This window comes from Ranitomeya variabilis, chromosome 4, assembly GCF_051348905.1.
Source record: "Ranitomeya variabilis isolate aRanVar5 chromosome 4, aRanVar5.hap1, whole genome shotgun sequence".
Lineage (NCBI taxonomy): Eukaryota > Metazoa > Chordata > Amphibia > Anura > Dendrobatidae > Ranitomeya > Ranitomeya variabilis.
Window position 1 is genome coordinate 28,486,367 of NC_135235.1, and position 25,153 is coordinate 28,511,519.

Genomic DNA, 25,153 nt, shown 5'->3' on the forward strand with positions numbered 1-25,153 from the left:
ATGTGTTACCACTAAAAAGGTTCTATTGGGAAGGATTTGCCCTATAGTAATTCACCGACATAGCTGACATTAGTTGTCACCTGACTTCAAGTATGACTGCACTGGAACCAGCAGAACCGGATCTTAATGGAGATATATAATATATATACAGTATATATTAGTTTGAGGCTTCCTCTTCGTTGCCCTCTAAGGCTGGGTTCATATTGCATTGGTGCAGTCTGTTCAACGTATGCGTTAAATAGACTGCACGACGCTAGGGCCTTTTCCAAGATCGCGTTATGTGATCGTGATAGCACAGAAGCTCCACCTGCGCTAGCGGTGACGGCCGCGGAAACTCTGCAGCCCGCGTTCGAGGGTCCGCCACAGAATGACAGCCCATCGCTAGCGCACGCCGATTATGGCATGTCTCGGCGATGCGCCAGATAATACGGTTAATGGCAGCGTTAACGGACTGCGTTATTCCACGGTGTAGCGCAGTCCATCTAACGGACCCCAGCCTAATGGTTTTTACAAGCTTTTATATGAAATTAACTCTTTCATTATGCAGCAAGTTTTGTTTTTTAGTTTTCTGACTTTTTTTTAAATAAAAATACACAGAATAGTGGCAATTCACGATACAATGTGATTAGGGTTGCTGTATTTTTCTTGTCAGGCAGCATTGTGTTCTAACATGGCAGACAAGTTCGGGCAGTTCCAGACCTGTAATATGAATGAGGAAAGGTTAGAACACATGAAATACATGCCCAGAGGAGGAAAGCATGCTTCTCCACGCATCCGCTGCCCCATTGTGAGGTGCGGGGAGGTGGGGGCGGAGTTCCGGCCGCGCATGCGCGGAAAAGCAAGAGGAGGAAAAGCAAAACCAGCAGAACAGCAACTCAACATGACATAGCATAAGATAACAACTCAACTAGATGTAAATCACCAACATGTGAATCACCAGGTCCTTATGTGTCATGTCTGATCTCTATTAGGCTACTTTCACACATCAGGTTGTCGCTGTCAGGCTCAATCCAGCTAATTTTCAAAAAACCGGAACCGGCGAATGTTGCCGCCGGATCCGTTTTTTTCCCATAGACTTGTATTAGTGCCAGATTGCGCCGGATGACCTTGCGCTTCGTCTTTTTTCACCGGATCCAGCAAATCTGCTGTTTCCGGTTTCTTGAAAAAACGTCCATAGCAACATTTTTTGTCTCCAGCCAAAAAGGCCGGAAGTCTATGTGAGCCGGAAGGTGCCGGATCCGGAAAATGACGGATTCAGGAGCCGGTTTCCTTATTTTTTTAAACTGAGCATGCTCCAAATTTTTTCTTTTATCCAATAATCTAGATATGCTAGCCGGATTGAAAAAAAAACAGATTAATCGCATCAGTTTTTCACAATCTGCACCAGATCCAGTTTTTCCAACATTCGCACTGCACGTCGCTATGCATCATTTGGTAGAAAAAACGCATCCTGCAAAAGTGCTTGCAGGATGCGTTTTTTCACCATTGATTTGCATTAGCGTCGGATTGCGACGCTTTGCCACACGTTGCAACCGTCATGCGACGGTTGCGCCGTGATGTGGCGGACCGTCGGCTGCAAAAAATGTTACATGTAACTTTTTTGCTGGCGACGGAACGCCATTTCCGACCGCGCATGCGCGGCCGGAACTCCGCCCCCACCTCCCCGCACCTCACAATGGGGCAGCGGATGCGTGGAAAAACAGCATCCGCTGCCCCCGTTGTGCGGCGCATTCACTGCTAGTGTCGGTACATTGGCCCTACGCTCTGCGACGGGCCGAGTATGATGCTAGTGTGAAAGTAGCCTAAGCAGTCGTTCCACATCACAGACAGTTATCAGTAATGAAATACAAATGACTTAAAAAGGTGGGGAAATAAACAGGGTACAACCAACATGTTGTCTCAATTACTAAAACTCATACTGTGAACCTGATAAGGTGCAGTGATGCTTGGCTGAGGGGTGCATTGAGGCTATGTGCACACGTTGCGGAATTACTGAGGATCCGCAGCGTTTTTTTCCGTGCAGAAACGCTGCAGATCCGCAAGTGATTTACAATGTAAATCAATAGGAAAATAAAACCACTGCTAATGGTGCGGAAACGCTGTGGATTAAAAGAAGTAGCATGTCAGCGTTTTTGTACCCATTCCATTATAGAAATCCGCAGGGATAAAAAGCGCAGTAAATCCACACAAAAAACGCGTCAAATCCGCACCTGCGTTTTCTGCCAAGAGATGCAGAATCTGCACAAAAATTCCTGAGGCTAATCCGCAACGTGTGCACATAGCCTAAAGGCTAAAGTGAAATCAAGAAAAATAAAAAATTGAGCGCCTGGATTGTTGAAAGTGTAGGTACCAAATAAAAAATGACCTGGATGTGAATGTATGAAGAAATCTGTGTGAGAGTATACATGGAATTATGATTGCTGGAGCAAAGAAATAGTGAGACAAAACCATGTGAACTTTGTAATATGGATAAAGGTGAAAATGAAGGGAATGGATGAAATCAATGTTTTTTTTAGCTAATATCAAAGGCTATGAAGAAAGAAAAGTCCTCCAGGCTGTAAATTGTGATATAAATACTCAATTTTATTAATACAAAAAAAATAAACAATAAAAACAAATAAAATGGCAGAGAAGCTTACAAACCATACAGGAAAAGAAAAAACTAACATTGACCAAGCATGAAATACCATAATTTCCGTATGTTTTATGTCTGAGAATGCACACTGAAAGGGGAATGGGCTATAAGTATACAGATGAATATATAGACAAATCAATGTATAAGCCAAGTTATATTGACCCTTAATCAGTAAAATGCAGACAGACAGCTAGTCAGGAAACAGGGAAAAGCATATAAACCCGTGCTTGAGGGTGACCATAAACGGAAACTGCTTAATAGGGAATCCTTTTGGATATGACTGCGGAGATCCCTCCCAGTGCAACCATGATCCCTCACACACATAACCCTTAAACATACAAATAAGACAAGAACACTATAATTGATGGGTGAAGGTCGGTCACAGCTTTTATTAATTCATTTCTTATAACTGTCAACATATTTTTTAACCACTTAGAAAGGCACATAAAATTAATTAACCAAGCTCGCCGCCAAATGCCCTGTTGTCAATTCACAGGCACGTCAGTCGACGAGCCGTACCCAGGTGTCCTTTCTTTAAATCACGCCATGGAAGGATCATGTGTCCTTACACATGACTCCGACCCCCACCCATCAACAAAAGAGCCTGCTCAATTCCATCTTGTAGCCCTGATAAAAAGATATCTAGGCCAATATCTGTAAGATGTACACCATCTTGCCTTAACAGTGCTCTGTTATCCCCTTCTAATTGCTTACGTCTTATAACAACACCAAACCTTTCCCGAACAAATTTCGAAATCCAGACATTTATTGTTCTCCTGGTGCGCTCTACAGCCATGCCGTCTCTGGCACCATGCCAGACCGCCCAAGGAACTATTTCCGACCAAACAAATATAAGTTCTTGAAAGAAACTGTGAAAACGGGCTATATCTGACTTCATTATTGTTATTAATTCCACAATTTTGTAAGAACAAAAGTCATTACCGCCGGCGTGTAGAACAAGAACTACCCCTGGCTTCTCTGGAGATGTCCACTATTTCAGGCAAAACTTGCAGCCACTGTAAGCCTCTTATCCCCGCCAAGAAAAATTCAGGCCTCAAAAGCCTAGGTTCCTACCACCTGGATGACACTCAACCCTTTGACCAGCCGAGAATATGTAGGAGTGGCCTAACAGCCACACAGTTGGACTGCCCGCACCTGGAATGAAGATGACAAGATTAAATTAATAGATCAGGACGAATATACCTTGAAAAACAAGCTGAGCGCCATCTGCCAATCCTTTGTACCTCTGAATTGGGCAAACCTGCTTTAGCCGCCTCGTCACAGCTCCAATTCAAAATGAGTGGGTACCATAGTCACGAACTGGTACCCCAGATGCCGTCAAACACTTGCCGAATAACGCTTGAAATTGATACCTAGTCAACGGCGAACCATCTACATGAACAAGGAAAAACCTACCGAGACATCTGACCTCTAAACAGGCGTTAATTAATAGAACAGGGCAAACTTGCCCAGAATAGCGATGCAACAAAAGCCAAGTACCTCTGCCTGCTGGGTCTGTCTTAGACTTGCGGAGGCGAAGGCGTAATGAGTCTTTAACTTGGACCACGTTGTCATACAATAAACCTCCCTCCAAACTACTCTTAGACTGAGGAATGAGCTCACTGATGCGAAGAGCTCCAAAAAAGGCTAAACCAAATGCAGCGGATAATAATAATGACTCGAAATGAGAGGAACATATCTCATTAGTTGAACATATAATGGTATGAAGGAGAGATAAAGAAATGGGGTGCCTGCATTCACGACTTGGTTGCGCCGCTTCCACCCTTTCAACGCCTGTCTGATAAGAAATGTTTTAGCAACATCAACCCAACCTAACAACTAAAAATAAAATGCTAAACCAGATAAGTGTTGCTGCGCCGATGATCCAGATATACCGTTGTCTAAAAGTTGACTAATGAATTAAATCATAACTTGTAATCTGTATTGATCAGACATGTGCACCAGCCTCCCTCGTATCAATGAACACCATTCTTCCCATGCCTTACTGTAAGACTGCCAGGTTGATGGGACAACTGAAGAACGGACCAAAGGCATCAACTGTTCGCCACTGTTTCCCAAAGAGAAAGGGGGCAAGGCAAGCCCACCAGTTGAGCGCTGGGAAAACTGTTCTTGAAAACCTGCCAATCAAAATGTGGTAGCATGTCAGACAATCTGTTATCAGAGACTAAAAGTTGTTAAGCCCGGGGCCATATGTTATATTTGAGGCATAACAATGCAAGACGGCGAAGCAGACATAAGATTGGAAGGGACGTGCAAGACATAAAATTTATGCAAAGTGCGGTTTTTGGGTGTGAAGTCTGAAAAACAATCTTCTTATTAGCTAAACTGTCAAACCAAAGGTCGACAGATAGAACGATTGCAAACACTTCACAGAAGGCAGGATCCCAGCAAATACGTACAGTTCGCCAAGATGTAGGCCAGTTTTCTTTACACCATTGATCACCAAAAACCACAACAAAACCGGAAGAACCATCTGCGCTTGTAAATAACTGAAGATCCTGGCTAAAAACCTCTTTTGGCATAGAGCAAGTATGACAATTGTACGTCTGCAGGAAGGATTTCCAAACTTCCAGGTCTGCCTGCATACTCTTGGTAATACGGAGTCTATGACTAGGGTTTGACACACCTCTTGTAGCCAAAGACAGCCGGCGAGAAAAAACTGCCTACCGGCATGACTCTGCAAGCAAAAACTAATAAACCCAACAAAGTTTGCATTTGTTGCAATGTTACCTTCCTAACTGTGCTAAAACCTTGAAATAAACTCAACATTTTTTGAATTTTTTTCAGCTGGCAATCTAAATACCATGGAAACTGTGTCAATCTCAGTGCCCAAATCTGTTAACTTTTGAACAGGGCCGATTGTTTTTTCCGTAGACAACGGTATACCAAAGTCACTCGCTACTTCTTTGAATTTGTTAATTAAAACTGCACATAGGTCAGAATCCTCTGGTCCCACAAAAAGAAAATCGTCCAGGTAGTGCGTAACAGCGTTAAAGCTTGTCTCGTAACGTACTGCCCAATCCAAAAAGGAACTGAAAAGCTCAAAATAATAGCATGAGATAGAACATCCCATAGGGAGACACATATCGTAGTAATACTTGTCAGCTACTTGACAGCCTAACAGGTGAAAACAATCGGGATGAACCGGTAATAACCGAAAAGCAGAGTCGATATCCGCTTTTGCCAGCCAGGCTCTAGGGCCTGCCTCCCGAACCATTACTACTGCTTTATCAAATGATGCATATGCTACTGAAGAATCCTCCAACAGTATACCATCATTAACGGAGACACCTTTAGGATAAAACAGGTGGTGAATCACTCGAAACGTGCCCGGTTCTTTTGTAGGTACAACCCCCAAAGGAGAAACCCTAAAATATGGAAAAGGCGGGGATGAAAAAGGCCCAGCCATTCTACCCAATGATACTTCCTTTGAAATTTTTTCTCGAACAACATCAGGATGGGAAGCTGCGGATTTCAAGTTTTTGGAAAAGGATATTGTACGTTGGAGTTTAAATGGAATAAAAAAGCCAAACCTAAAACCAAAACGAATTAGCCCAGCTGCATCTTTTTTATGGTACCGATTTAGCCACGGGCCCATCGCGGTTATGCTCACCGGCGTCCTTGCGATCGGTTGCTTTGGTTTGGATGGTAACTTTCCTGTGGGACGAGTACACTTTGCGGCAGGGTGGGCCCCCCGCACGCAGAGCATTCATGCTTGAACTTGCACAAGCCGAAAAATCGGCAATGCCCTTCACTAAAAAGCCAACAGGCTCCGGGTCTGTGTACGACCACTGAATTGGTGCCTGTTGATGTGTGTCCAGCAGTCGATGTTGGAAAGGGAGGCCGTTTCTGAGATAACATAAGGCGGAGCCAAACATCGGTGGCTTTCACCCCCCATCCTAATTCATGTTGAATAGCCAAACGCCTCCTGAACTACTCATCATATCTCCACCAGGCCGTACCACCATACGCCCTATATGAATTGTAAATCATATCTTGATAGATGAATAGTTCAGAACAGCATTCAGGGTGCTTTTGCCCCATAATACACCCTAATACTGCAAAAGCCTGTAACCAATTGTTTATTGTTTTTGCCACTTTTTGCTTACTCCTATTAAAAACCCTCTCAACTGGTCGTCTTTCTTTATCTACTGTGTGCTGATCTACTGAAATCAAAGACCAAATATCAAAATATTTGTTTTTCCAGATCTTAATTTTTGTTTCATCATCTACATGAGAACCAAGAGCGCTAACCCCACAATAAAAAGCATCTTTATGCACAATGGCTAGTGACTTAATTTTTAAATCCTCTTTTTCACGACAATTCGCCTTTGGAATTTGCTTTAAAAACGGCCATTAAGTAGTACTATCAGGATAATTAACGCTTGAAATTGAACACTCACCAGAACCAACAACTGGAGGAGGGACTCCCATAGATGGAGGAACTCCGGCTCCAGCAGACGAAGATGAAAAATTGAGACCTTGGCTTGAAGCCCCGGGACGTGCACACTGCTCGACCGGGCTGTAAACCCTTGACGCTGCCTGAGACTTTCTTCTGACCCGAGCAGGTCCAATCTCTCTATCAGGACTCGCAGACTCGCTGGACATCTCATATGAAGATGATGGTGAGCGTCGCCTCGAGGACCGAGAATTAGCATATCTATGTGAACTTGATCTCTTATGTGAGTGAACCAAATGCCTCCTATGCTGGTCAGACGGGCTGTGGCTGCGGCGTGAATGAGGGGACGAGGAAGATGCTGAGTACGACCTACGGTGCCTACGCCTGTCGTGTCTTCTTTCGTGCGAATGTGTAACATGAGCATGGGTCACTAAGGTACTGTCATGCTGCGGTTGTGAACCTATGGGGGTAGTAATAACAGTTGGTAAAAACTGTGAATGAAGCTGAGTGTCAAATAACATTGGGGCAGATGGTGTTAAGGCTTCATAATGCTGAGGAACTTGTGCAGGGGCAGAAAAGTGTTGTAAAACCCCAGCTGCTGACACCATATCATGTACAGGAGTTCCACTTTTTTGTAAATCTCATGAGGCAACATTTTTAGTGGATACAGGCAAAGGGTTAATCGGCTCTCCTGAGGAGCCTGAAGAATGTGCACTATGGCTTCCCCCATAGCAACCACAGCAGGCACAGAGCTGGAATGTGGGGCTTCAGAATGAACAGCAGTAATGACAGCTGTATTACCAGGGCTCGACGGTACCTGCTGTGGCCGCCTGGGAAGGACAGCAAGGGTTAATGATGCCTGAGGTGAATTGCTCCTGCCGCACGGCTGCACTACTACAGATGATAGCTGACTTGAGGGCGGGAGTTTTGTGGGCGGGCGTCTATTCCTATCAGCTTCCTGTCAGAACAGGAGAGTTCTCCCTGAGGCATGCAGGAGGGCGGGAATGCCATGCGGACCGCCTGCCTCCTCGCCCATCGACTGCTGTCGTCGCCTGGTGACTACTTGTGGGTCAGAGGGTTTGACTGTGGGAGCCGTGAGGAGAATGTCTGCCGCCAGGGGTTGCGCCAAAAGCGCTCCCGCAGGGCTGGAGGGATGAGCATTGAGTCCAGCAACCAGGGACAGCCACCACTGCTCACCTTCTTTGTCAATTCTAGACCGCAGGGCCTCCAAAAGAGGGTCTGCCATACTTCCTATCCGGACAGCACAAAAGCACCTCCGGGACCCACTGAAAATGGGGGAAGGAGGGGGAGAGGAGAATAACCCAGCGTTATATAGCGCATTAACATGAAAGGGGGGGATAGTGAGTCACTCATAATGATTGGCCCGCAACCATTTTAAAGCACCGCCCCCTTATAACTATTAAACTGTGTGTAGGGATAACACTCAATGACATGGGAACCACGAGGACAAGAGGCACCGCAGTCAGAGGCACCATTCTTATTTAGCGCGGTGCCTGCTATTATGTTAGAAAGCAGATCTCCCGGTGGGTGGAATTTAAGACAAGTTCTCATTCTTCAATATTAACGATATTTTTACATGAAAATAGTTTTGTTATTACTTGCTGTGCTTAGCATCTGATTTTGATAATGGTTTTGTATTTCTATTTTGCACGAGCATTTGTTTTTATTTTTGTATGGAATTTCATGTTCCCTAATTGGACACCACACATATATGTGGACAACGCAAGTAGACCATGATTAAGACTCTTTGTCGAAACGCGTAGGTCTAAGGCCTCCTTGTTGCACTGTCATATTGCCATCCAGTTTGTTTGGAGTATATTTTATATGGCTCAATTAAAAGCTAAGTTGTATTTAATATCCACAAGCTTCCTCTCTGAATGTTTATCTCTGGTGTCTCCTGCAGACATAGTTATTAATCAATGATTTGAGGATAACATCATAAAAGTGAGATAACATAGCAAGAATTGTGGTTTAAACAGATAATCGTAAAATACATGGCCACACAAGGCCCATTCATTCAATAAAAACACCAGAGACAATAAGTGGAAGAAATGGCCGTGTCATTTATTTTGAGTAACTTTAAAATTCATATCACACATTAATCCTTCTTTAAATTATTAACTCTTAAATAACCGACAATTTAACCAAGATACAACCAATCCACCCGAAGGGCGATTTTCCTCGCAAAATAAATGAACACGACAGGGAATTACAATAAAAAAGGGAGGGTGGGCGGGATCTTCGGTTTCTTCAGAAAAAAACGTCGAATGACGAGGAATTCAAACTGCAGGGCTTTTATACCTCCACAAAAAGCCCGCCAACCTAATAACCACCAATGAGAATTCTTGAATTTAACCGCCAAACCAAGGATAAAACTGGATAAAACCTGCTCTTGGCTACTTAGCCAAAGCTTACCTCAGGAATACCAACAGTTTGATCATTACTTACAAAACCTATATAACAGCTTTCCTTCAGGGCCTGTGAGGCCATGAGACCCCCCCTATAATGTAAAATTATGGACGGGGGAGGGCTAACATGGCCACACAAGGCCCATTCATTCAATAAAAACACCAGAGACAATAAGTGGAAGAAATGGCCGTGTCATTTATTTTGAGTAACTTTAAAATTCATATCACACATTAATCCTTCTTTAAATTATTAACTCTTAAATAACCGACAATTTAACCAAGATACAACCAATCCACCCGAAGGGCGATTTTCCATATGCCAGGGATCAAAGAGACCTGGCCCCCCCACCAAAGCACAGCCATCTTTCCACCATTGTCTGCAGGTCTAAGTTAAAAATGTCCAAACCTATGTCGGAGAGATGGACTAAATCGTTTCTGTATAGACCAGGTAAAAAACCTTCCAGTTCGACATGTCTAAAAGAGAAGCCATTAATCATTGGTAGAAATTTACATAAACTTCTGTTGACTCTCTTCCGAATTCTTTCAAGAAAAGAAAGTTCTTTCGTTGACCAAATAAACCTAGGGATGATTTCGGAGAAAACAAAACAAGTAAGAGGGGAAAATTGCTTAAAGAAAACAAAATCAGATCTCATAATGGATAAAAGCTCCAAAGTTTTTGTTTTCCCGAGATCATTTCCACCTAGGTGAAAGATTACTAGGTCCGGAGGAGGAAATTTAACAAAACATCTGTTCAGCTCATGAGCTAAACTAAACCAATACAGGCCTCTTATACTGTGCCAAAAAATTAAGACCGAATCCTGGCTGAAAGAAAGATTTTCAGAATAAAAACGTTGTTTGGCTCTCTTCTGAGCCCAAAACACATATGAGTGTCCCACGATCCATACCACCATGACACCTGAAAAGAAATCAAATTTAGTTATCATACAGATCATGTCTCACATAAAGTCTAAATCTTCGCGACTCCCATCTTCCCAGCTGCATAATTTGAGAATTACGCAAACCAGCTCTCGCTGCCTCCGTTGCTGCTCCTATACGGAATGAATGTGAGGTAAATTTTAAATGATCTTTTTTTAAAAAATGTAAGCATTTTTTTAAAACTGAATTGAATTGGAAAATTGTCGCTGGGTACCCGTCTAAATGCACAAATAAAGGCCCGGGAACAGAAGGTCTAATGCGAAGCCAATTAGTGGTATTAGATACGGGGCAGAAGGATTCTCCAGGTTTAGCCTCTATTTTTAGCCTAACACCCCTGCCTAGCTGATCAGTTTTGGAACGCCTAACAAATAAAAACAAATGCGGGTCCATAATGGACACATCAGAAACCATAAGCCCCGAGGGACTACATTTTTTAGCCGAAACTAATTCTCCGACGCGTAAAGCCCCAAAATAAGCTAAAGAAAATGCCGCGGAAAACAAAATAGCCTCGAATGAATTGGTGCAAACTTCATGAAGCGATAAGCAAAGGTCTTTTAAAAATGGGAGGGAGATCGGGCGTCTATTATCTGGTTTGAAACTTGACCTTTTAAATCCTTTCAAAAATTGTTTGATGGGAAATAACCCTGTCAAAGGGTTTTTTCCAAGAAGTTTTAGAAAAAATGAGATCCCCGCTAGAGATTTAGCCACTGCCGAAAAGGATAAACCTTTGCTACAAAGAAATTCAAGAAATCTCAAACCAGAAATAGGACTGGATATACTGAAATTAAAATTGTTTAAATTACAAAAATTAATCCATTGTTGCCATGCGGCCGAGTAATCAGCCCATGTTCGAGCTGACAAAGAATTGGCAATAAACTGAGGAATTAAGTCAGAATTATTTCCCAAATCTGATGAGGACAAGATGTTGGATCCAGATCTGCTGAAGGAACCTGTTGGCGAAAAATATGCCAATGTTGGTAGCAAATGGAGTCAGTGATAACCGCTAAGCTACTTGTTCCAATTTTTGCCTTCAGCCAGATATTTAACTTTAAACAAAGTAATACTAACTGCCTTAAAATTTTCATGGCCCAAAAATTCTTAGATGACAGGGTGTTAATCCCAAGGATAACGCCCGGATCGTTTGACAAAATCAAAATCCTGTTATCTCTCAAGAGGTGCCCCCACAAAGTTAAACCAAGAAAAATGGAAAAAAGTTCAGAAACCATAGTATTCTTCACTATCCCGTTCTGAACCCAATGATCCGGCCATTTGAGGAAGTGGAGCGCCCCCACACCGCCGCAGGGCCGAGGGGTACCCGGAGCCGGGCCTCTAGGTCTCAGTCTCGGGGTTGTCACGGTGGCTAGACCCGGTCCGTGGCCCTGTCCGTCAGTGGGGGACGTCCGGTGTAATAGGTGGTAGTAATGGTAGCGATGTAGCGGTGCAGTTGTGGGGTGTAAGTCGCGGTAAATAACGAGGACACCAGGTTGCAGTCTCTTTACCTCTTTACTGGAGATCTCTGAGTCCTCAGTCCAGGATACGGTTCACCAGGCTGCGCAAGTCCGGCCGGTCCAATGGCACCTCCAGAGTTCTCCTCTCAGGTGGAAATCTGTGCCTTCCTTCTAGCGCTATGTGTTGTAGTCCTTCCCTGCTGTGCTCACGGAAAGTAACCCCACAACGGTTGTGTCTGTTTCTTAAGTTCCCTCACAACTCGATTTGATGTTCCTCTGTAATCCACCCCTTCCCTGTATTCAGGTTGGAATGGCACCCGTTTGTCAGGTAGGCCTGGAGTTCTTCCGGGACCCTAGAGTCGCCCCTCTCCCGCAATTGCCCCCCAAGACTTCATAGGTGATATGTGGTAGACAGCCCGCCTGAGACCGACTGTCCTGCCGCTGTTTGGAGTATGGCTTGAAGCTGTATTCTAATCCACTCCCTCGGCGTTCCGGCCACCGGTATTGCGCCTCAGCAAGGTGCTGCCTCTTTCAACAAAACCCCTGCTGGTATTCTCCTTCTGCTTGATCTCGTTTCTCACTCAGCACAATCTGTCTCGCTTCTAGTCCTTTCTTGGGCACCGCCGCTATGCTGAGCAGGCACGGTCCCGTTACGTTCTTCCAATGCCAAGCCTCTGCCAGGATCCCACCCCTGGCAGAGACCCTACAGTCTCTCCCTTCACAACACCCCCTGCCACAGGGTGTTGCTCCGTTCAATCCCGTCAGCGTTCTCTCTAACTTCCTGCCTGACCCCCAGTTTACCCACTATGGTGGGGAGTGGCCTAATGAATAGCACCCTTAGCTCCCCCCGGAGGCCCAGCTGTGAAACATATTGGTGTCTGTGATACCTGATTGGAGGAACTCCTTCGGTGCCATCGAACGTACCATGGCTCCCCTTAGTGGCGGAGCCACAGTACTGCAACGACCAGGACTCTGGGGCGCTGCACTCCCCCCTGGTTAAACACAGTACTCCGGGACTGGGAAGAAAAACAACAATACAGATTAGTAAACAGACATACAATTTTGTTGAGTGCAAAACAATAAGCATACTTGAACAGGCTTCCCTTTATGGGAGGTGAGGACACTTTTAACGTTACAAACATAGTCAACATTATAAATTACAGGCTATACATAACTCCTGTTACCCAACCGGGTATTCTACTTAGTGCAAATTCTGGAACAATAAATTAACATTGCCTTTAAGAAACATACACTCTTAGTTTACCAAAGGCCTTCCTATAATCACATTACAGGGTAAGGTAACTCTTCATTCTCCTACTTTGAACCTGCAGGACCGCCTGTCCCTATGGCACCAGACCTACTGCCTCTCCTTTCTTTTACAGGACCGCCCCGTTCAGCCAGGGCCTACTGCCTTTCGCTACTATACATAGTATAGACATAACATTCCTTTCGTTTAAAGAACTCTGAGCCCGCTCTACTCGGCTCCTTTAAGGACTCACTCTCTAACCCCTACGGGTTCGCTTTCTGTCCTTAGTAACAAAGTAACTTTCTATGGGGACGCAGGGTTTACCTTCTATCCTCACCTTCATCATTACTTCTTTACTTTCAGCAGATCTCTACTTCTACCCCTACGGGCTCTCTGCATCTTTTCCTTTTACAAACATTATTTTTAGATTTCACAATTCAAACAAATTAAACACATATAACTTTTCATGTAAAACAGTTACATTCTTTTCAAAGCATCATCACGGCATTACTGTTCTGCAACAGTATCTCTCTCAAGTTCAATTCTTCACATCCCCTTTAAGAGGGGACCAAGTCTTTCTGAGGTAGCTCGTCTTCTCAGCCTACCAGTCTATGCAAAGGTTCCGGTACTGATATCTTCGCAAAATGTCTTTAACCAAGACCAGTAGGAAAGGTATCTTCGCAAAGTGTCTTTGGCTAAAACCAGTAGGGAGCACCTTTAAGAAGGTGCAAACTATTTACAAAGAAAGTTCGAATCATGCACAGTCCATGATTACTACAGTTTTTAAACTTGTGCAAAAACTTTGAGAACACCAATAGTGGCCCCGGGTCAACAAGGGGTCACCTTTTTAAAGTTTACCCTGAACGGGTTTAGCAACAGGAACCAAAAGAACAAGAGAACAAACAGTAAAGGAAAACTATTTACATTTTCATAAGCATTGAAATCTTACTCTTCTTTCAGAAGTTTCCATGAGGCGCCACCTGGCGGGCGGACCCCTGCAATTCAGGTTTCAGGTCCACTCCCGCGGCCAGATACACCCCATGGGTTCGGGTCTGTTGCACGACCAGGTCGTGCGCGGCGATAAAGGTCTGTGTCCCCACTTCTCTTTGTGCTGGTACATCTGGGACATTGATCACCCGAAGAGGAACTTCTTTAGCCACTACGGTGGTTGCGGCGATCGGGCGGCAGATCGCAAGTTCTGTGGTCGGGCAGGTGGAGGCGACCAGGGTGGTTACAGGTCGGTCACACGGTGGCACTTTGGCTACAGGGGCTGGTTTCTCTTTCTTGTAGACGTTCAGGGCGAACCACCCCTTTTCCCCAAAATGCCGAGTGTAAGTAACACTGTCCCCCGGATAGAGGTCTCGATCGGGGTGACCCTCTCTCAGGTGTGACTCGACATCTCGTCGGTTAACAAAGACCTCCGCGTATAGCCCCGGTTCTTTAATGAAGCCCCAGCCTCCTTGGAGTTTAAAGATGGTGACGATGCCCTGCCTGCGCGGGGCCTGGTGAGTGGTGGGGTCCTTACGGGCCCGATCCTTGACCGCCAAATCTTTTTGATGGTAGGCCTCCCGTCTAGCCTGATGTGTTTTCTCCTCCTCTCGCCACCGTTGTTCTAGCTGGATCTGGTATTCGTCCCAGCTTAGGGCCAGTACCACTTCTCCCTTCTGGGTCTCCACCCCGGGGAACCCCATAAGATTGGATCCAGGGTTCACCCAGCGGCACACCGTGCGCTCCGCACTGACCTCACACGGTAAGGGAGTAGGGGTGATTGGGGCTCGCATACGATGTTCCATGCCCGTGGCTTCCTCCCATGGTAACAGGCGCTGGAGTCTATGGGTTCCCGGGAGAGGTGGTGCCGCTACGGGGCCCACTAACACACCCTCGGCTGGCGGGGCAGGATCGGCGGACTCACCCACTGGTACGAATCCACTTTCCGCGACAGGTCCCGCTGGTTCTTCCGGTGAGAACTCCGATGTCCGGGAATCCTCTGCCGGCACCACCGGGTGCGGGGCCTGGACTTTCACATTCAGTTGGAGGAGCTGGTTATATAAGTCCTCCATCTCGGCTCTCAGGAATCTGGTGTTATCCACGGAGGACAGGCTGCTGGGCTCATCCGGGTAGTCAGGGGAGACTTCCACTTCAACCCCGCTGTCGGGTTCGGAGCTGCTGGCCATAGCGTCCTCCACGTGGGTCGCTTCCTGGTCTTTTTCCCGCTCTCTCCTTCGTGAGCAGTTTCGTTTTCTCTGCCTCCGCCCCCCATTAAGGATTAGGAGGCGGATCTCTGCTGCTGACGGACACGTCCTCACCGTGCAGAAATATTTAGACTGGGCGGCCATTGTTATTCGCGCTCTGCAGCTCGTCTACGCCCACTCCACGCCCCTCTTCTCTCCCTGCGCTCTTCTCAGCGCTGCAATGGCGGCGGATTTTGGCGCGAACTCTCAACGGCAAGCAGTACACAGTTCTTTCAATAAAGTACAGTCCAAGCACAGTAAATCACAGTTCCAAGGCACACATGACCTGATTCTTCAGGCTTAAGTAGATCCTGTTCGTGACGCCAAGTTTGGAGCGCCCCCACACCGCCGCAGGGCCGAGGGGTACCCGGAGCCGGGCCTCTAGGTCTCAGTCTCGGGGTTGTCACGGTGGCTAGACCCGGTCCGTGGCCCTGTCCGTCAGTGGGGGACGTCCGGTGTAATAGGTGGTAGTAATGGTAGCGATGTAGCGGTGCAGTTGTGGGGTGTAAGTCGCGGTAAATAACGAGGACACCAGGTTGCAGTCTCTTTACCTCTTTACTGGAGATCTCTGAGTCCTCAGTCCAGGATACGGTTCACCAGGCTGCGCAAGTCCGGCCGGTCCAATGGCACCTCCAGAGTTCTCCTCTCAGGTGGAAATCTGTGCCTTCCTTCTAGCGCTATGTGTTGTAGTCCTTCCCTGCTGTGCTCACGGAAAGTAACCCCACAACGGTTGTGTCTGTTTCTTAAGTTCCCTCACAACTCGATTTGATGTTCCTCTGTAATCCACCCCTTCCCTGTATTCAGGTTGGAATGGCACCCGTTTGTCAGGTAGGCCTGGAGTTCTTCCGGGACCCTAGAGTCGCCCCTCTCCCGCAATTGCCCCCCCAAGACTTCATAGGTGATATGTGGTAGACAGCCCGCCTGAGACCGACTGTCCTGCCGCTGTTTGGAGTATGGCTTGAAGCTGTATTCTAATCCACTCCCTCGGCGTTCCGGCCACCGGTATTGCGCCTCAGCAAGGTGCTGCCTCTTTCAACAAAACCCCTGCTGGTATTCTCCTTCTGCTTGATCTCGTTTCTCACTCAGCACAATCTGTCTCGCTTCTAGTCCTTTCTTGGGCACCGCCGCTATGCTGAGCAGGCACGGTCCCGTTACGTTCTTCCAATGCCAAGCCTCTGCCAGGATCCCACCCCTGGCAGAGACCCTACAGTCTCTCCCTTCACAACACCCCCTGCCACAGGGTGTTGCTCCGTTCAATCCCGTCAGCGTTCTCTCTAACTTCCTGCCTGACCCCCAGTTTACCCACTATGGTGGGGAGTGGCCTAATGAATAGCACCCTTAGCTCCCCCCGGAGGCCCAGCTGTGAAACATATTGGTGTCTGTGATACCTGATTGGAGGAACTCCTTCGGTGCCATCGAACGTACCATGGCTCCCCTTAGTGGCGGAGCCACAGTACTGCAACGACCAGGACTCTGGGGCGCTGCAGAAGCACCAATGAGGAGAAAACAGGACACCACAGCCCGAATCAGCTTTACAAGAGAAAGCAAAATTCAGAGTATCAGCAAGGGTAAAGGCCGATTGCCAACAGCTTTTACCGTTATAGCTTTCTAAGAAAGTCCGCCAAATCTTGGCGTCTTCCTTTAAGTCAGACGACACTCTGATATGCGACTCAGGGGAAGAAATTCCAATGGTAGAGTCATACAGACGTCTGGAAAAAATTCTACCCATTGGAATCACACGTAGTGCAAAGTTCAAGAGGCCCAATAGGGATTGCAGTTCTTTTAGTGTCACCTTCTTACTCCGTGAGAATTTATCTAGGGCGGTGCAAAGTTTTGCAATCTTTAATTCCGGAAGTCTAGATTCCATACGAACTGAATCTAGGGTAATACCCAAAAATTCAATGACATTGGTAGGTTGGCAGGTTTTGTCATGGGCTAATGGAACCCCAAATTGGTCGCACATCGAAGAAAAACTATTCAGAGCTATCAGGCAAGCTTGTGAAAATGGTGGACTGACAAAGAGGAAGTCGTCCAGGTAATGCAAAATCCCAGCATTCTGAATGCTGGATTCTATCACCCAATGCAAAAAACAAGAAAAGCTCTCAAAATAAAAGCATGATAACGCAAAACCCATGGGTAAACACTTATCGAAGAAAAATTGTCTCTCAAAGTGAAAACCCAGGGAATTAAATCCAGAGGGGTTAACGGGAAGTAGCCTGAAAGCGGATTTTATGTCCGCTTTCGCCATCATAGAGAATCTGCCAAATTTCTTAAGTAGATCTATGGCAGAATCAAATGATGAGTATGATACAGAACACTCGGCTTTATCTACTTCATCATTCAAGGAGGAACCCGAAGGGAAGGACAAATGATGTATCAAACGATAACTCCCAATTTCTTTCTTGGGAACAATCCCAAGGGGTGAGATCCGGAAATTAGCGAAAGGGGGGTGAGGAAACGGGCCCGCGATCCTTCCTGAATCTATTTCCTCCAAGATCTTTTTTCTTGCCACTTCATGGTGATGAATCAGTGAAGAAAGGTTCCTAACAACAGTACAGCCATGGCCCTTAAATTGAGGGACATCAAAACCAAAACAGAAAACATTAAACAAAAGTCTGCTGTTTTGGGTAAGAGTTTAGCCACCAAAGCATTTCTTGAAGATTCACTGGCGTCTGCGCCTTTAAGAATGGGTTCTTTGGTTGACTGTTTATGAAAACACTTAAACAAGGGGTGTGAGTTTGCACAAAATGAGCATTCGTGGCGAAACCTGCACGAATTACCCCATTTGCATGCGGACTCATTAAAAGCGAAGCAGACGCCCTTTTTTGAAAAGCTGGAAACTGTTTGTTTATTAGGATAATGCCTTTGTGGAAGCATCAAATTTATCCACAAGCCTACATCTTTTACCCCCCAATTAATATCTGGGTGGACAGCCAATTTTTGCCTAAAGGCCTCATCATAATGGAGCCACGCTACACCTCCAAAGTTACGATAGGCTTCCAAAATAATATCAATGTGCTGGAATAATTTAGAACAAAGATTGGGAAACTTTTCTCCTAGAACAGCTGAATAAATCGAGAACGCCTGAATCCAATTATTGAAGGACTTAAAAGAGCCCCGCTTAGAATCCTCACTCTCAGGTTTAATTTCTCTCTCTGATCTATTCAGCTGGTCCTTGCGGGGCAGTAACGAAAATAAGTCCACATAAGTATTACTCCAAATAAGGTCTTTGACTGATGAGCTCAAGTGAAACCCAAGTGGTGAGAGCTCACAAGTCAAAGCCTCCTTAAATGTATTCTGAGGTAACAAGTTAACTTCTGGGATAAGGGATGGGGAATCAGAGGGTACACTACCAAATTCCCCTAAAGATTCAGCTAAAACACTTTTTATAATATCCCTGAGTTGGTCAGGATAGACAGACAAGGGAACATTAACAATCTCACCCCTTGACTGTACACCTCCTCTGGGCATCTGGTCAGAATGAGGGCCAGCGCTCGAGCCTTCACAGGAAGGCGAGCACAGCTGAGGGTTTCTTGGTGCTGGAGATACTTGAATGCAGACCGGGTCTTCTGTTAATAGGTTGCTGGACGACGCTGGAGTCTGGAGGCTGAGGTTCCGGGATGGAACCGCTGCCTCAGCCTGAGTGAAAGATGCCGCCGCAGCGCTTTTACGGCTGCCGGCGGCGAGCAATATGGCGGCGCTTGAAGATGAAGTAGACGGCACTTCTGGATGCTGGGGTTGAGGATCTCGCGCGACGCTGCGAGAACCGCTTGATGGACGGCTTCGCTTCCTACTCACGTCAGGTGTTCGGCTGGAGGGAGTTGCCGGTGGAAGTGACGGAGATATCGATCTCCGGGGCGTCTTCCTCCTGGAACGGCCCGGAGCGCGCGCTGCTACAGCCGCCACTGTTTCAAGGAGCGGAGGCTGCATTTCAGACACAGGTTCCGAGGAAATGGGAACGGTAACAACTGGCGAAGGTAAGGGCTCACTGGCAAGGCAGCTTCTTAGCCAAGCCTCCCCATCTTCTTTACCAGCTCTTAGAAGCAGCTGCTGCATAAGGTTCTCCATCTTCGGTTTCTTCAGAAAAAAACGTCGAATGACGAGGAATTCAAACTGCAGGGCTTTTATATCTCCACAAAAAGCCCGCCAACCTAATAACCACCAATGAGAATTCTTGAATTTAACCGCCAAACCAAGGATAAAACTGGATAAAACCTGCTCTTGGCTACTTAGCCAAAGCTTACCTCAGGAATACCAACAGTTTGATCATTACTTACAAAACCTATATAACAGCTTTCCTTCAGGGCCTGTGAGGCCATGAGACCCCCCCTATAATGTAAAATTATGGACGGGGGAGGGCTAACAGTATGAAGGAATCTATCGCTAAATCCTGGCAACATAGTATGTGCTGTGTAACAGGTGTTTAGAGAGAATTACCCAGATTCCAGAGTGCTACAGTGTGTCAGCCGTTCTTCCTCAGAAGGGGTGCATGGGGAACACACCATGGTGCCTGCCTATTTGTTAAAATAAATAGCAGCGAGGTATGAAGAGTTAGCTCATATAACAAAACAGTCTTTTCATATCAATCAATGTCATAATTTTAATTAATTTCAGAGGGTTGTCCTGCTGAGAGCACCAATATTTTGGCACTTTTTTAAATTATGTAACTAGATTTACTCTATTGTGCCTATTGTAAGCCTGCAGCAAGGACAAGTCTCCATCACGACAATCAAGAAAATGGAATATCAACTGAGTAATATACCTCCAATCAGCCGCTGTGTAAAAAAACATACTGGAGCTTCAGCCTCCGGCCCCAACGCGCGTTTTGCCCTGCTTCTTCAGGGGCATGTCTTGGGGAGGGGGTGTACAGGTTTAAATACCTAGCTAACCCAATGTAACAACGCCATGCCGGTGATATTAGTTGCTGGGTGTAATGGCGCATGCATCAGCTAGATACGCACATATTGAAAGTGAGGCTCCGATCATGTGTGCAGTGACATAACACCCTCTTCGTCTGAAGTTGCATGGAGACGTGATCACAGACTTAGAATCCTATATGCGCCGACTGCCCACGCATGTGCACCACCATGTATTGAAGTTAAAGTGGCCAGTGCATTTAACTCACAAAGGGGAAGGAATGAAAGTGGCGCTATTTTTGTGCATGTGGGGGGAAATCATTGCTATCTATCTATCTCTATCTCTATAAATATATATATATATATATATATATATATATATATATATATATATATATATATATATATATATGTCAATCAGTGTATGATATATGTGAACAATAAAAGTTTTTATAAGGGAGTGAAATGCCGTGGTTTTGGATACTATGTGATAAATTAAATGTGAGGGAAATGCAGGTGATATTATAAAGGAAAAAGTGATATGACACAAATCTGTTGAATAAGTTATTTTTTACCAAGGGTTTGTGCATATGTGTTAATCTCTACTGTAACAAAATATTATTATTAGTGAACACAATGCTAATGTACATGAGGATTATTCTCATGTTAAAAAAAAAAAATTGAAATTATTAATTAATGAAATCATGAATCAGTGGTGATAAAAACCCAAGTAAATGTAAATTTCTATTAAAGTGATGTATAATAATAATAAAAAATGTGATGGGCATACAAATTCATTAATTAAAAGTGAGTATTGAGATAAAATGCTAATGAAAATATAGGGTGTTTGGGAGTGATGAGATGAAGGAAACTCACATAAATCCGCAGGATGTCTAGATATTATATTAATGACCAGTGTTTTGAATTAAACAAAAATATCGAAAATAACAAAATTAATTAACCCACTACCATTATAAAAACCACCACCCTCCCCACATGTGAAAACCTGATCTGCCTGGTTGGAAATAGCATAGTCCATTTGTATAAGAATTTACATCTGCATAGTATCCGGCAGGAAAAAAATGTAATAAAAAAAATGAGTCCAAATTCCTTAACCCCAAAGGGGAACCGTTTCCTCTCTTTCTTTTTCTTATTAGCGCGATGTCATATCATCTTATTACTTCAGCAAGAGGACAAAAATGTTTCAAAGGATAATCTGTGTCTTCAGGTATTAGTCTGTCAAGGTGAACAAATCAGTAGACATCACAAGAAATGGCTGAGAAAAGGATTTACTTTGCATGGAGCAAATGACAAAGAATATACATTCTGGAAAATACAGATTTCTGTAAAATTCAAGTAGAATTTCCAACTGAATATATAATCTCAGCACTAATTATAGTAACAATATACAAGAGAGTCCAAAAGCCTCTACTATGTACAGAGAGAAAGCTGATGGCGTCCAATGTCACCGGCCTTTGGTACTTGTCTTGCCGGCTGAGAAGAGGTCAAAGACAACATGATGGATGGGGGATAAACTGACTTTTTGGATGTACAGTAACAACAGTAGACAAATCGTACGATAAATTCTGCACCAGTGTTCATGATTTTATTATTTCTTGTATCATTCCTTATATCCAGGTTATTGGGGTCATTCTATTCACTCACAAAAGGATCCGAGGAGCAGGACAATAGTCTGTGGTGATGAAATCGTTCCACTCCTATAAAATCCGGCTGCTCTGGTCACACAACTTGTGTCATCCTTCTATAACCAATGATTTATTCTCTCTTCATTTTGAATTTTTATATTATTGTCCTATAGTTGTGATCTCTGAATGCATCGAGAGATAAGAGATCAATGTATAACTACATTCTACCACTAACCATAAATGCCCATTTTCTATGGTATGGACAATCTTCTATTTTTCAAATTGTTTCAATTAGGGCTCATACTCAACTGCGAGAAAAACAGACGAGTGTAATCTAATAAAAAAAAGATTGCTCTCTGACTAACGTTAATCTATGAGTCCCTGCTTATTTGCGTTTTTTTTTCTCAGATCAGTCTGAGAAAAAAATTGCGTTTTGCCGCATATGTTGGATGAGAAACACTAATGTACATGAATGGGTGCAAGAAAAAAATTGCACGGCCCTCAGACCATGCATGTGTGTACTGTCTGATTTTTATGCACCCATCTCCTAGAAAACTTGACATTTTATTAACTGCTTACAGAAAATTCACAATGTGACCCAACAGAATCGAACAGATAGAGTAGATATATAGATAGAAAGATGTCAGTGACATATAACATTAGTGCAGTGCATGTGTAGTTTAATGTTCATGTATTTAGCTAATAATTCAATAAATTAATGAAAAAAATGGTTAGGATCCCCTGAAATTTTAATAAGCAACTGAGAGACAGCGGATAGTTTGGGGCTGATGTTTATAGCCTGGGAAGGTGGTAATACCCATGGAGCTTCCCAGGCTATTAATATCAGCTCACAGCTGTATACTTAGCCTTTACTGGTTATTAAAATGGGGGACCTCCCCAAATAAATGGCATGGGGTTCTCCATATAATTAATAACCAGCAAAGGCTAGGCAGACAGTTGTGGGCTGATATTAATAGGCTAGGAAGGGGCCCTGGATATTTGCTCCCTCCCAGAATAAAAATTAGCTCTTAGCTGACCAGAAATGGCACATCCATAAGAGGCCTGAATTCTGGCTCTTAGCCTCCGCTCTTCCCATTTGTCCTGGTGCATGGCAAATGGGGTCATATGGTTGGGGTTGATGTCAGCTTTGCATTGGCAGCTGCCCAGGGGTTAGTAATGGAGAGGCATCTATAAGGTATGACGCATTCAGGACAAGTGGAAAGAGCTTTCCTAGCCTATTAATATCAGCCCGCAGTGGTCTGTCTAGCGTTTGCTGGTTATTAATTATAGGGAGGATCCCAAATAATTTTTTATAACCATTTTAATAACCAGTAAAGGCTAAGCATACAGCTGTGAGCTGATATTAATAGCCTGGGGAGTTCCATAGGTATTACTCCCTTCCCAGGCTATAAACATCAGCTCCCCAGCTGTCCGTTTTACCTCAGCTGGTTCATAAAAATTTTGGGGATCCCACTCCATTTATTTACTTAATAACTATATGTACAGTAAGCTACACATACAAAGAATATTTCTATCTCTCTACCTTAAAACCTTTCTTTGAATGACATTGAGAAATTCTCTATGTAAAAGTTAAAATCGGATTGCATTTGCATGTCATTCGGATGCTAGGTGAGAAAAATCGCATTGTACTCTCATGACACTCGCCTGACTTTTCAGGAACAACATCGGGCCGATTTTTTAAACAGTGATAGGTATGAGACCCAATACTGATGTTAGATCCTCACAGCTTTCTTTACACATATCCATCTTCTTGCAGTATTACAGTTATCCTGATAATATTCTGATTGGGTCATTAATATGCAGCGTCCTTGTGATTGTACCGTTATCCCAAACCTGAGTAACAAGATAAAACAAGAGGAAATGATGAGAAATCATTAATTATAAGGGAGTCCAGACCCCGGTGATCGGATGTATCACAGTCACAGTAATGACCGGTGTGTGCCGGTGTCAGGAGTCACTTACAAGCTGCCGGAATAATGTTCTCCATCCACCCATCTCCAGACATCTCCATCCCAGTGAAGTCCTATCCAATATGTGCCTCCCCGCTGCCGGATAGATCTCTGCATAGTCTCCTGTAACAAATGAAGGACCTTCATCATATCAGATACAGTGAAGAGCAAAAGGGTAACAAAGTTTTGACTTTCAGGCTGCCCTCTCACTATCCAATACTGCTTTGATAGTGAGACTACCATCATTTTATAGACAATAATCTTTTCTATCTCACTTGCAGCTATTTAGCATATGAATAGTTATGCAGATCCTCATCATGCCACCTCATTGTTACTGTTTTGCTCCTGGTGATGGAAAAATCTTTTTCTTCCTGAATACTACAAAATACAACCTGTTCTCACATTCCCTAATAGCTCAGTGTGTTACTAGGTTGATTCCCAAGTGAAAGGTCATTGGCTCAAATCGAGAAGAAGCCGTAAAGAAGATTTCCCAAGAAAAGAGAAACCGCATCATGGATAGTGGTCTCTACGCCAGGACATTTGCCAACCTGCATTATGTGAGTGTAGTGCCGGTGTATGTAGTGCCACAAAATGTCTGCATGTGTGGTATACTTATACAGTATATGTACTGCCAGCATTGGTGAGGGCTGGTTTTTCTGCTGGGAAAAAACTGCATCCATACATTTTACCCAATCCCTTACTGGAAGATTGTGCACTTTTGCATGAACCAGGAAGGGCCACGGTCCCTGGGTTGGGGGAGATGCCTCTGAGAGACTGCAATGTGCAGAGCAGTGAAGAGGTAGGAACATGTAGGTCTGCAGGCACAGAAGAGGTATCATGCCCTCTCTGCCAGGACAAGCTGCAAGAGGCAGGGTATCAGTCCCTAGAGCACACACACTTCCAGGGTCTCTGCTAAACTGAAAGACTGCTATGTTTTCATATAACGATCAGTAGTGAGCTTTTGCCCAGGTGCTCAGCAGTACATAGAATCAGGGACACTGCTGCAAGTGAAAGTGTTTTCCATTGTATTGGAGCTGCCTGTTTGCTGGAAGGGATCACGGATCCAGTAAGTGTTTTCATTGGACCCCTGAAGGTCCAAGGAATCATTTACCAGAGGTCTAATTAGCAGCAGGAAGGCTACACTACGTCACAGCAGAGAAACTGAACTCTCACCATGCAGACCTGACCAACACCCTGTATGTGAATCGTATGGAAGCTTCTGGAACTGTGTGCAGAACTTCAGAATAAGGTACAAACTGATTATTACCCTGGGTAATGCTCATTATTCTCTGCTGCATCATTCCTGCTCCAACTCCCCCGGGATCCAGCCCATGTT

The 25,153-nt window shown here is 44.7% G+C and overlaps 1 protein-coding gene across 1 annotated transcript in view; it reads right to left on the minus strand.

Moving 5' to 3' along the window:
• Window positions 1–21,368: 21,368 nt before the first annotated feature.
• Window positions 21,369–25,153, minus strand: part of LOC143767553 (killer cell lectin-like receptor subfamily B member 1B allele B) — a 70,544-nt gene continuing 66,759 nt past the window's right edge. Inside the window, exons 5-6 of the mRNA XM_077255961.1 lie at window positions 23,831–23,940; window positions 21,369–23,701 (exon numbers count right to left, since the gene is read on the minus strand). Of these exons, the coding sequence (XP_077112076.1) occupies window positions 23,581–23,701; window positions 23,831–23,940 (231 nt within the window). The 3' untranslated portion in view covers window positions 21,369–23,580. The remainder of the gene's footprint in view (window positions 23,702–23,830; window positions 23,941–25,153) is intronic.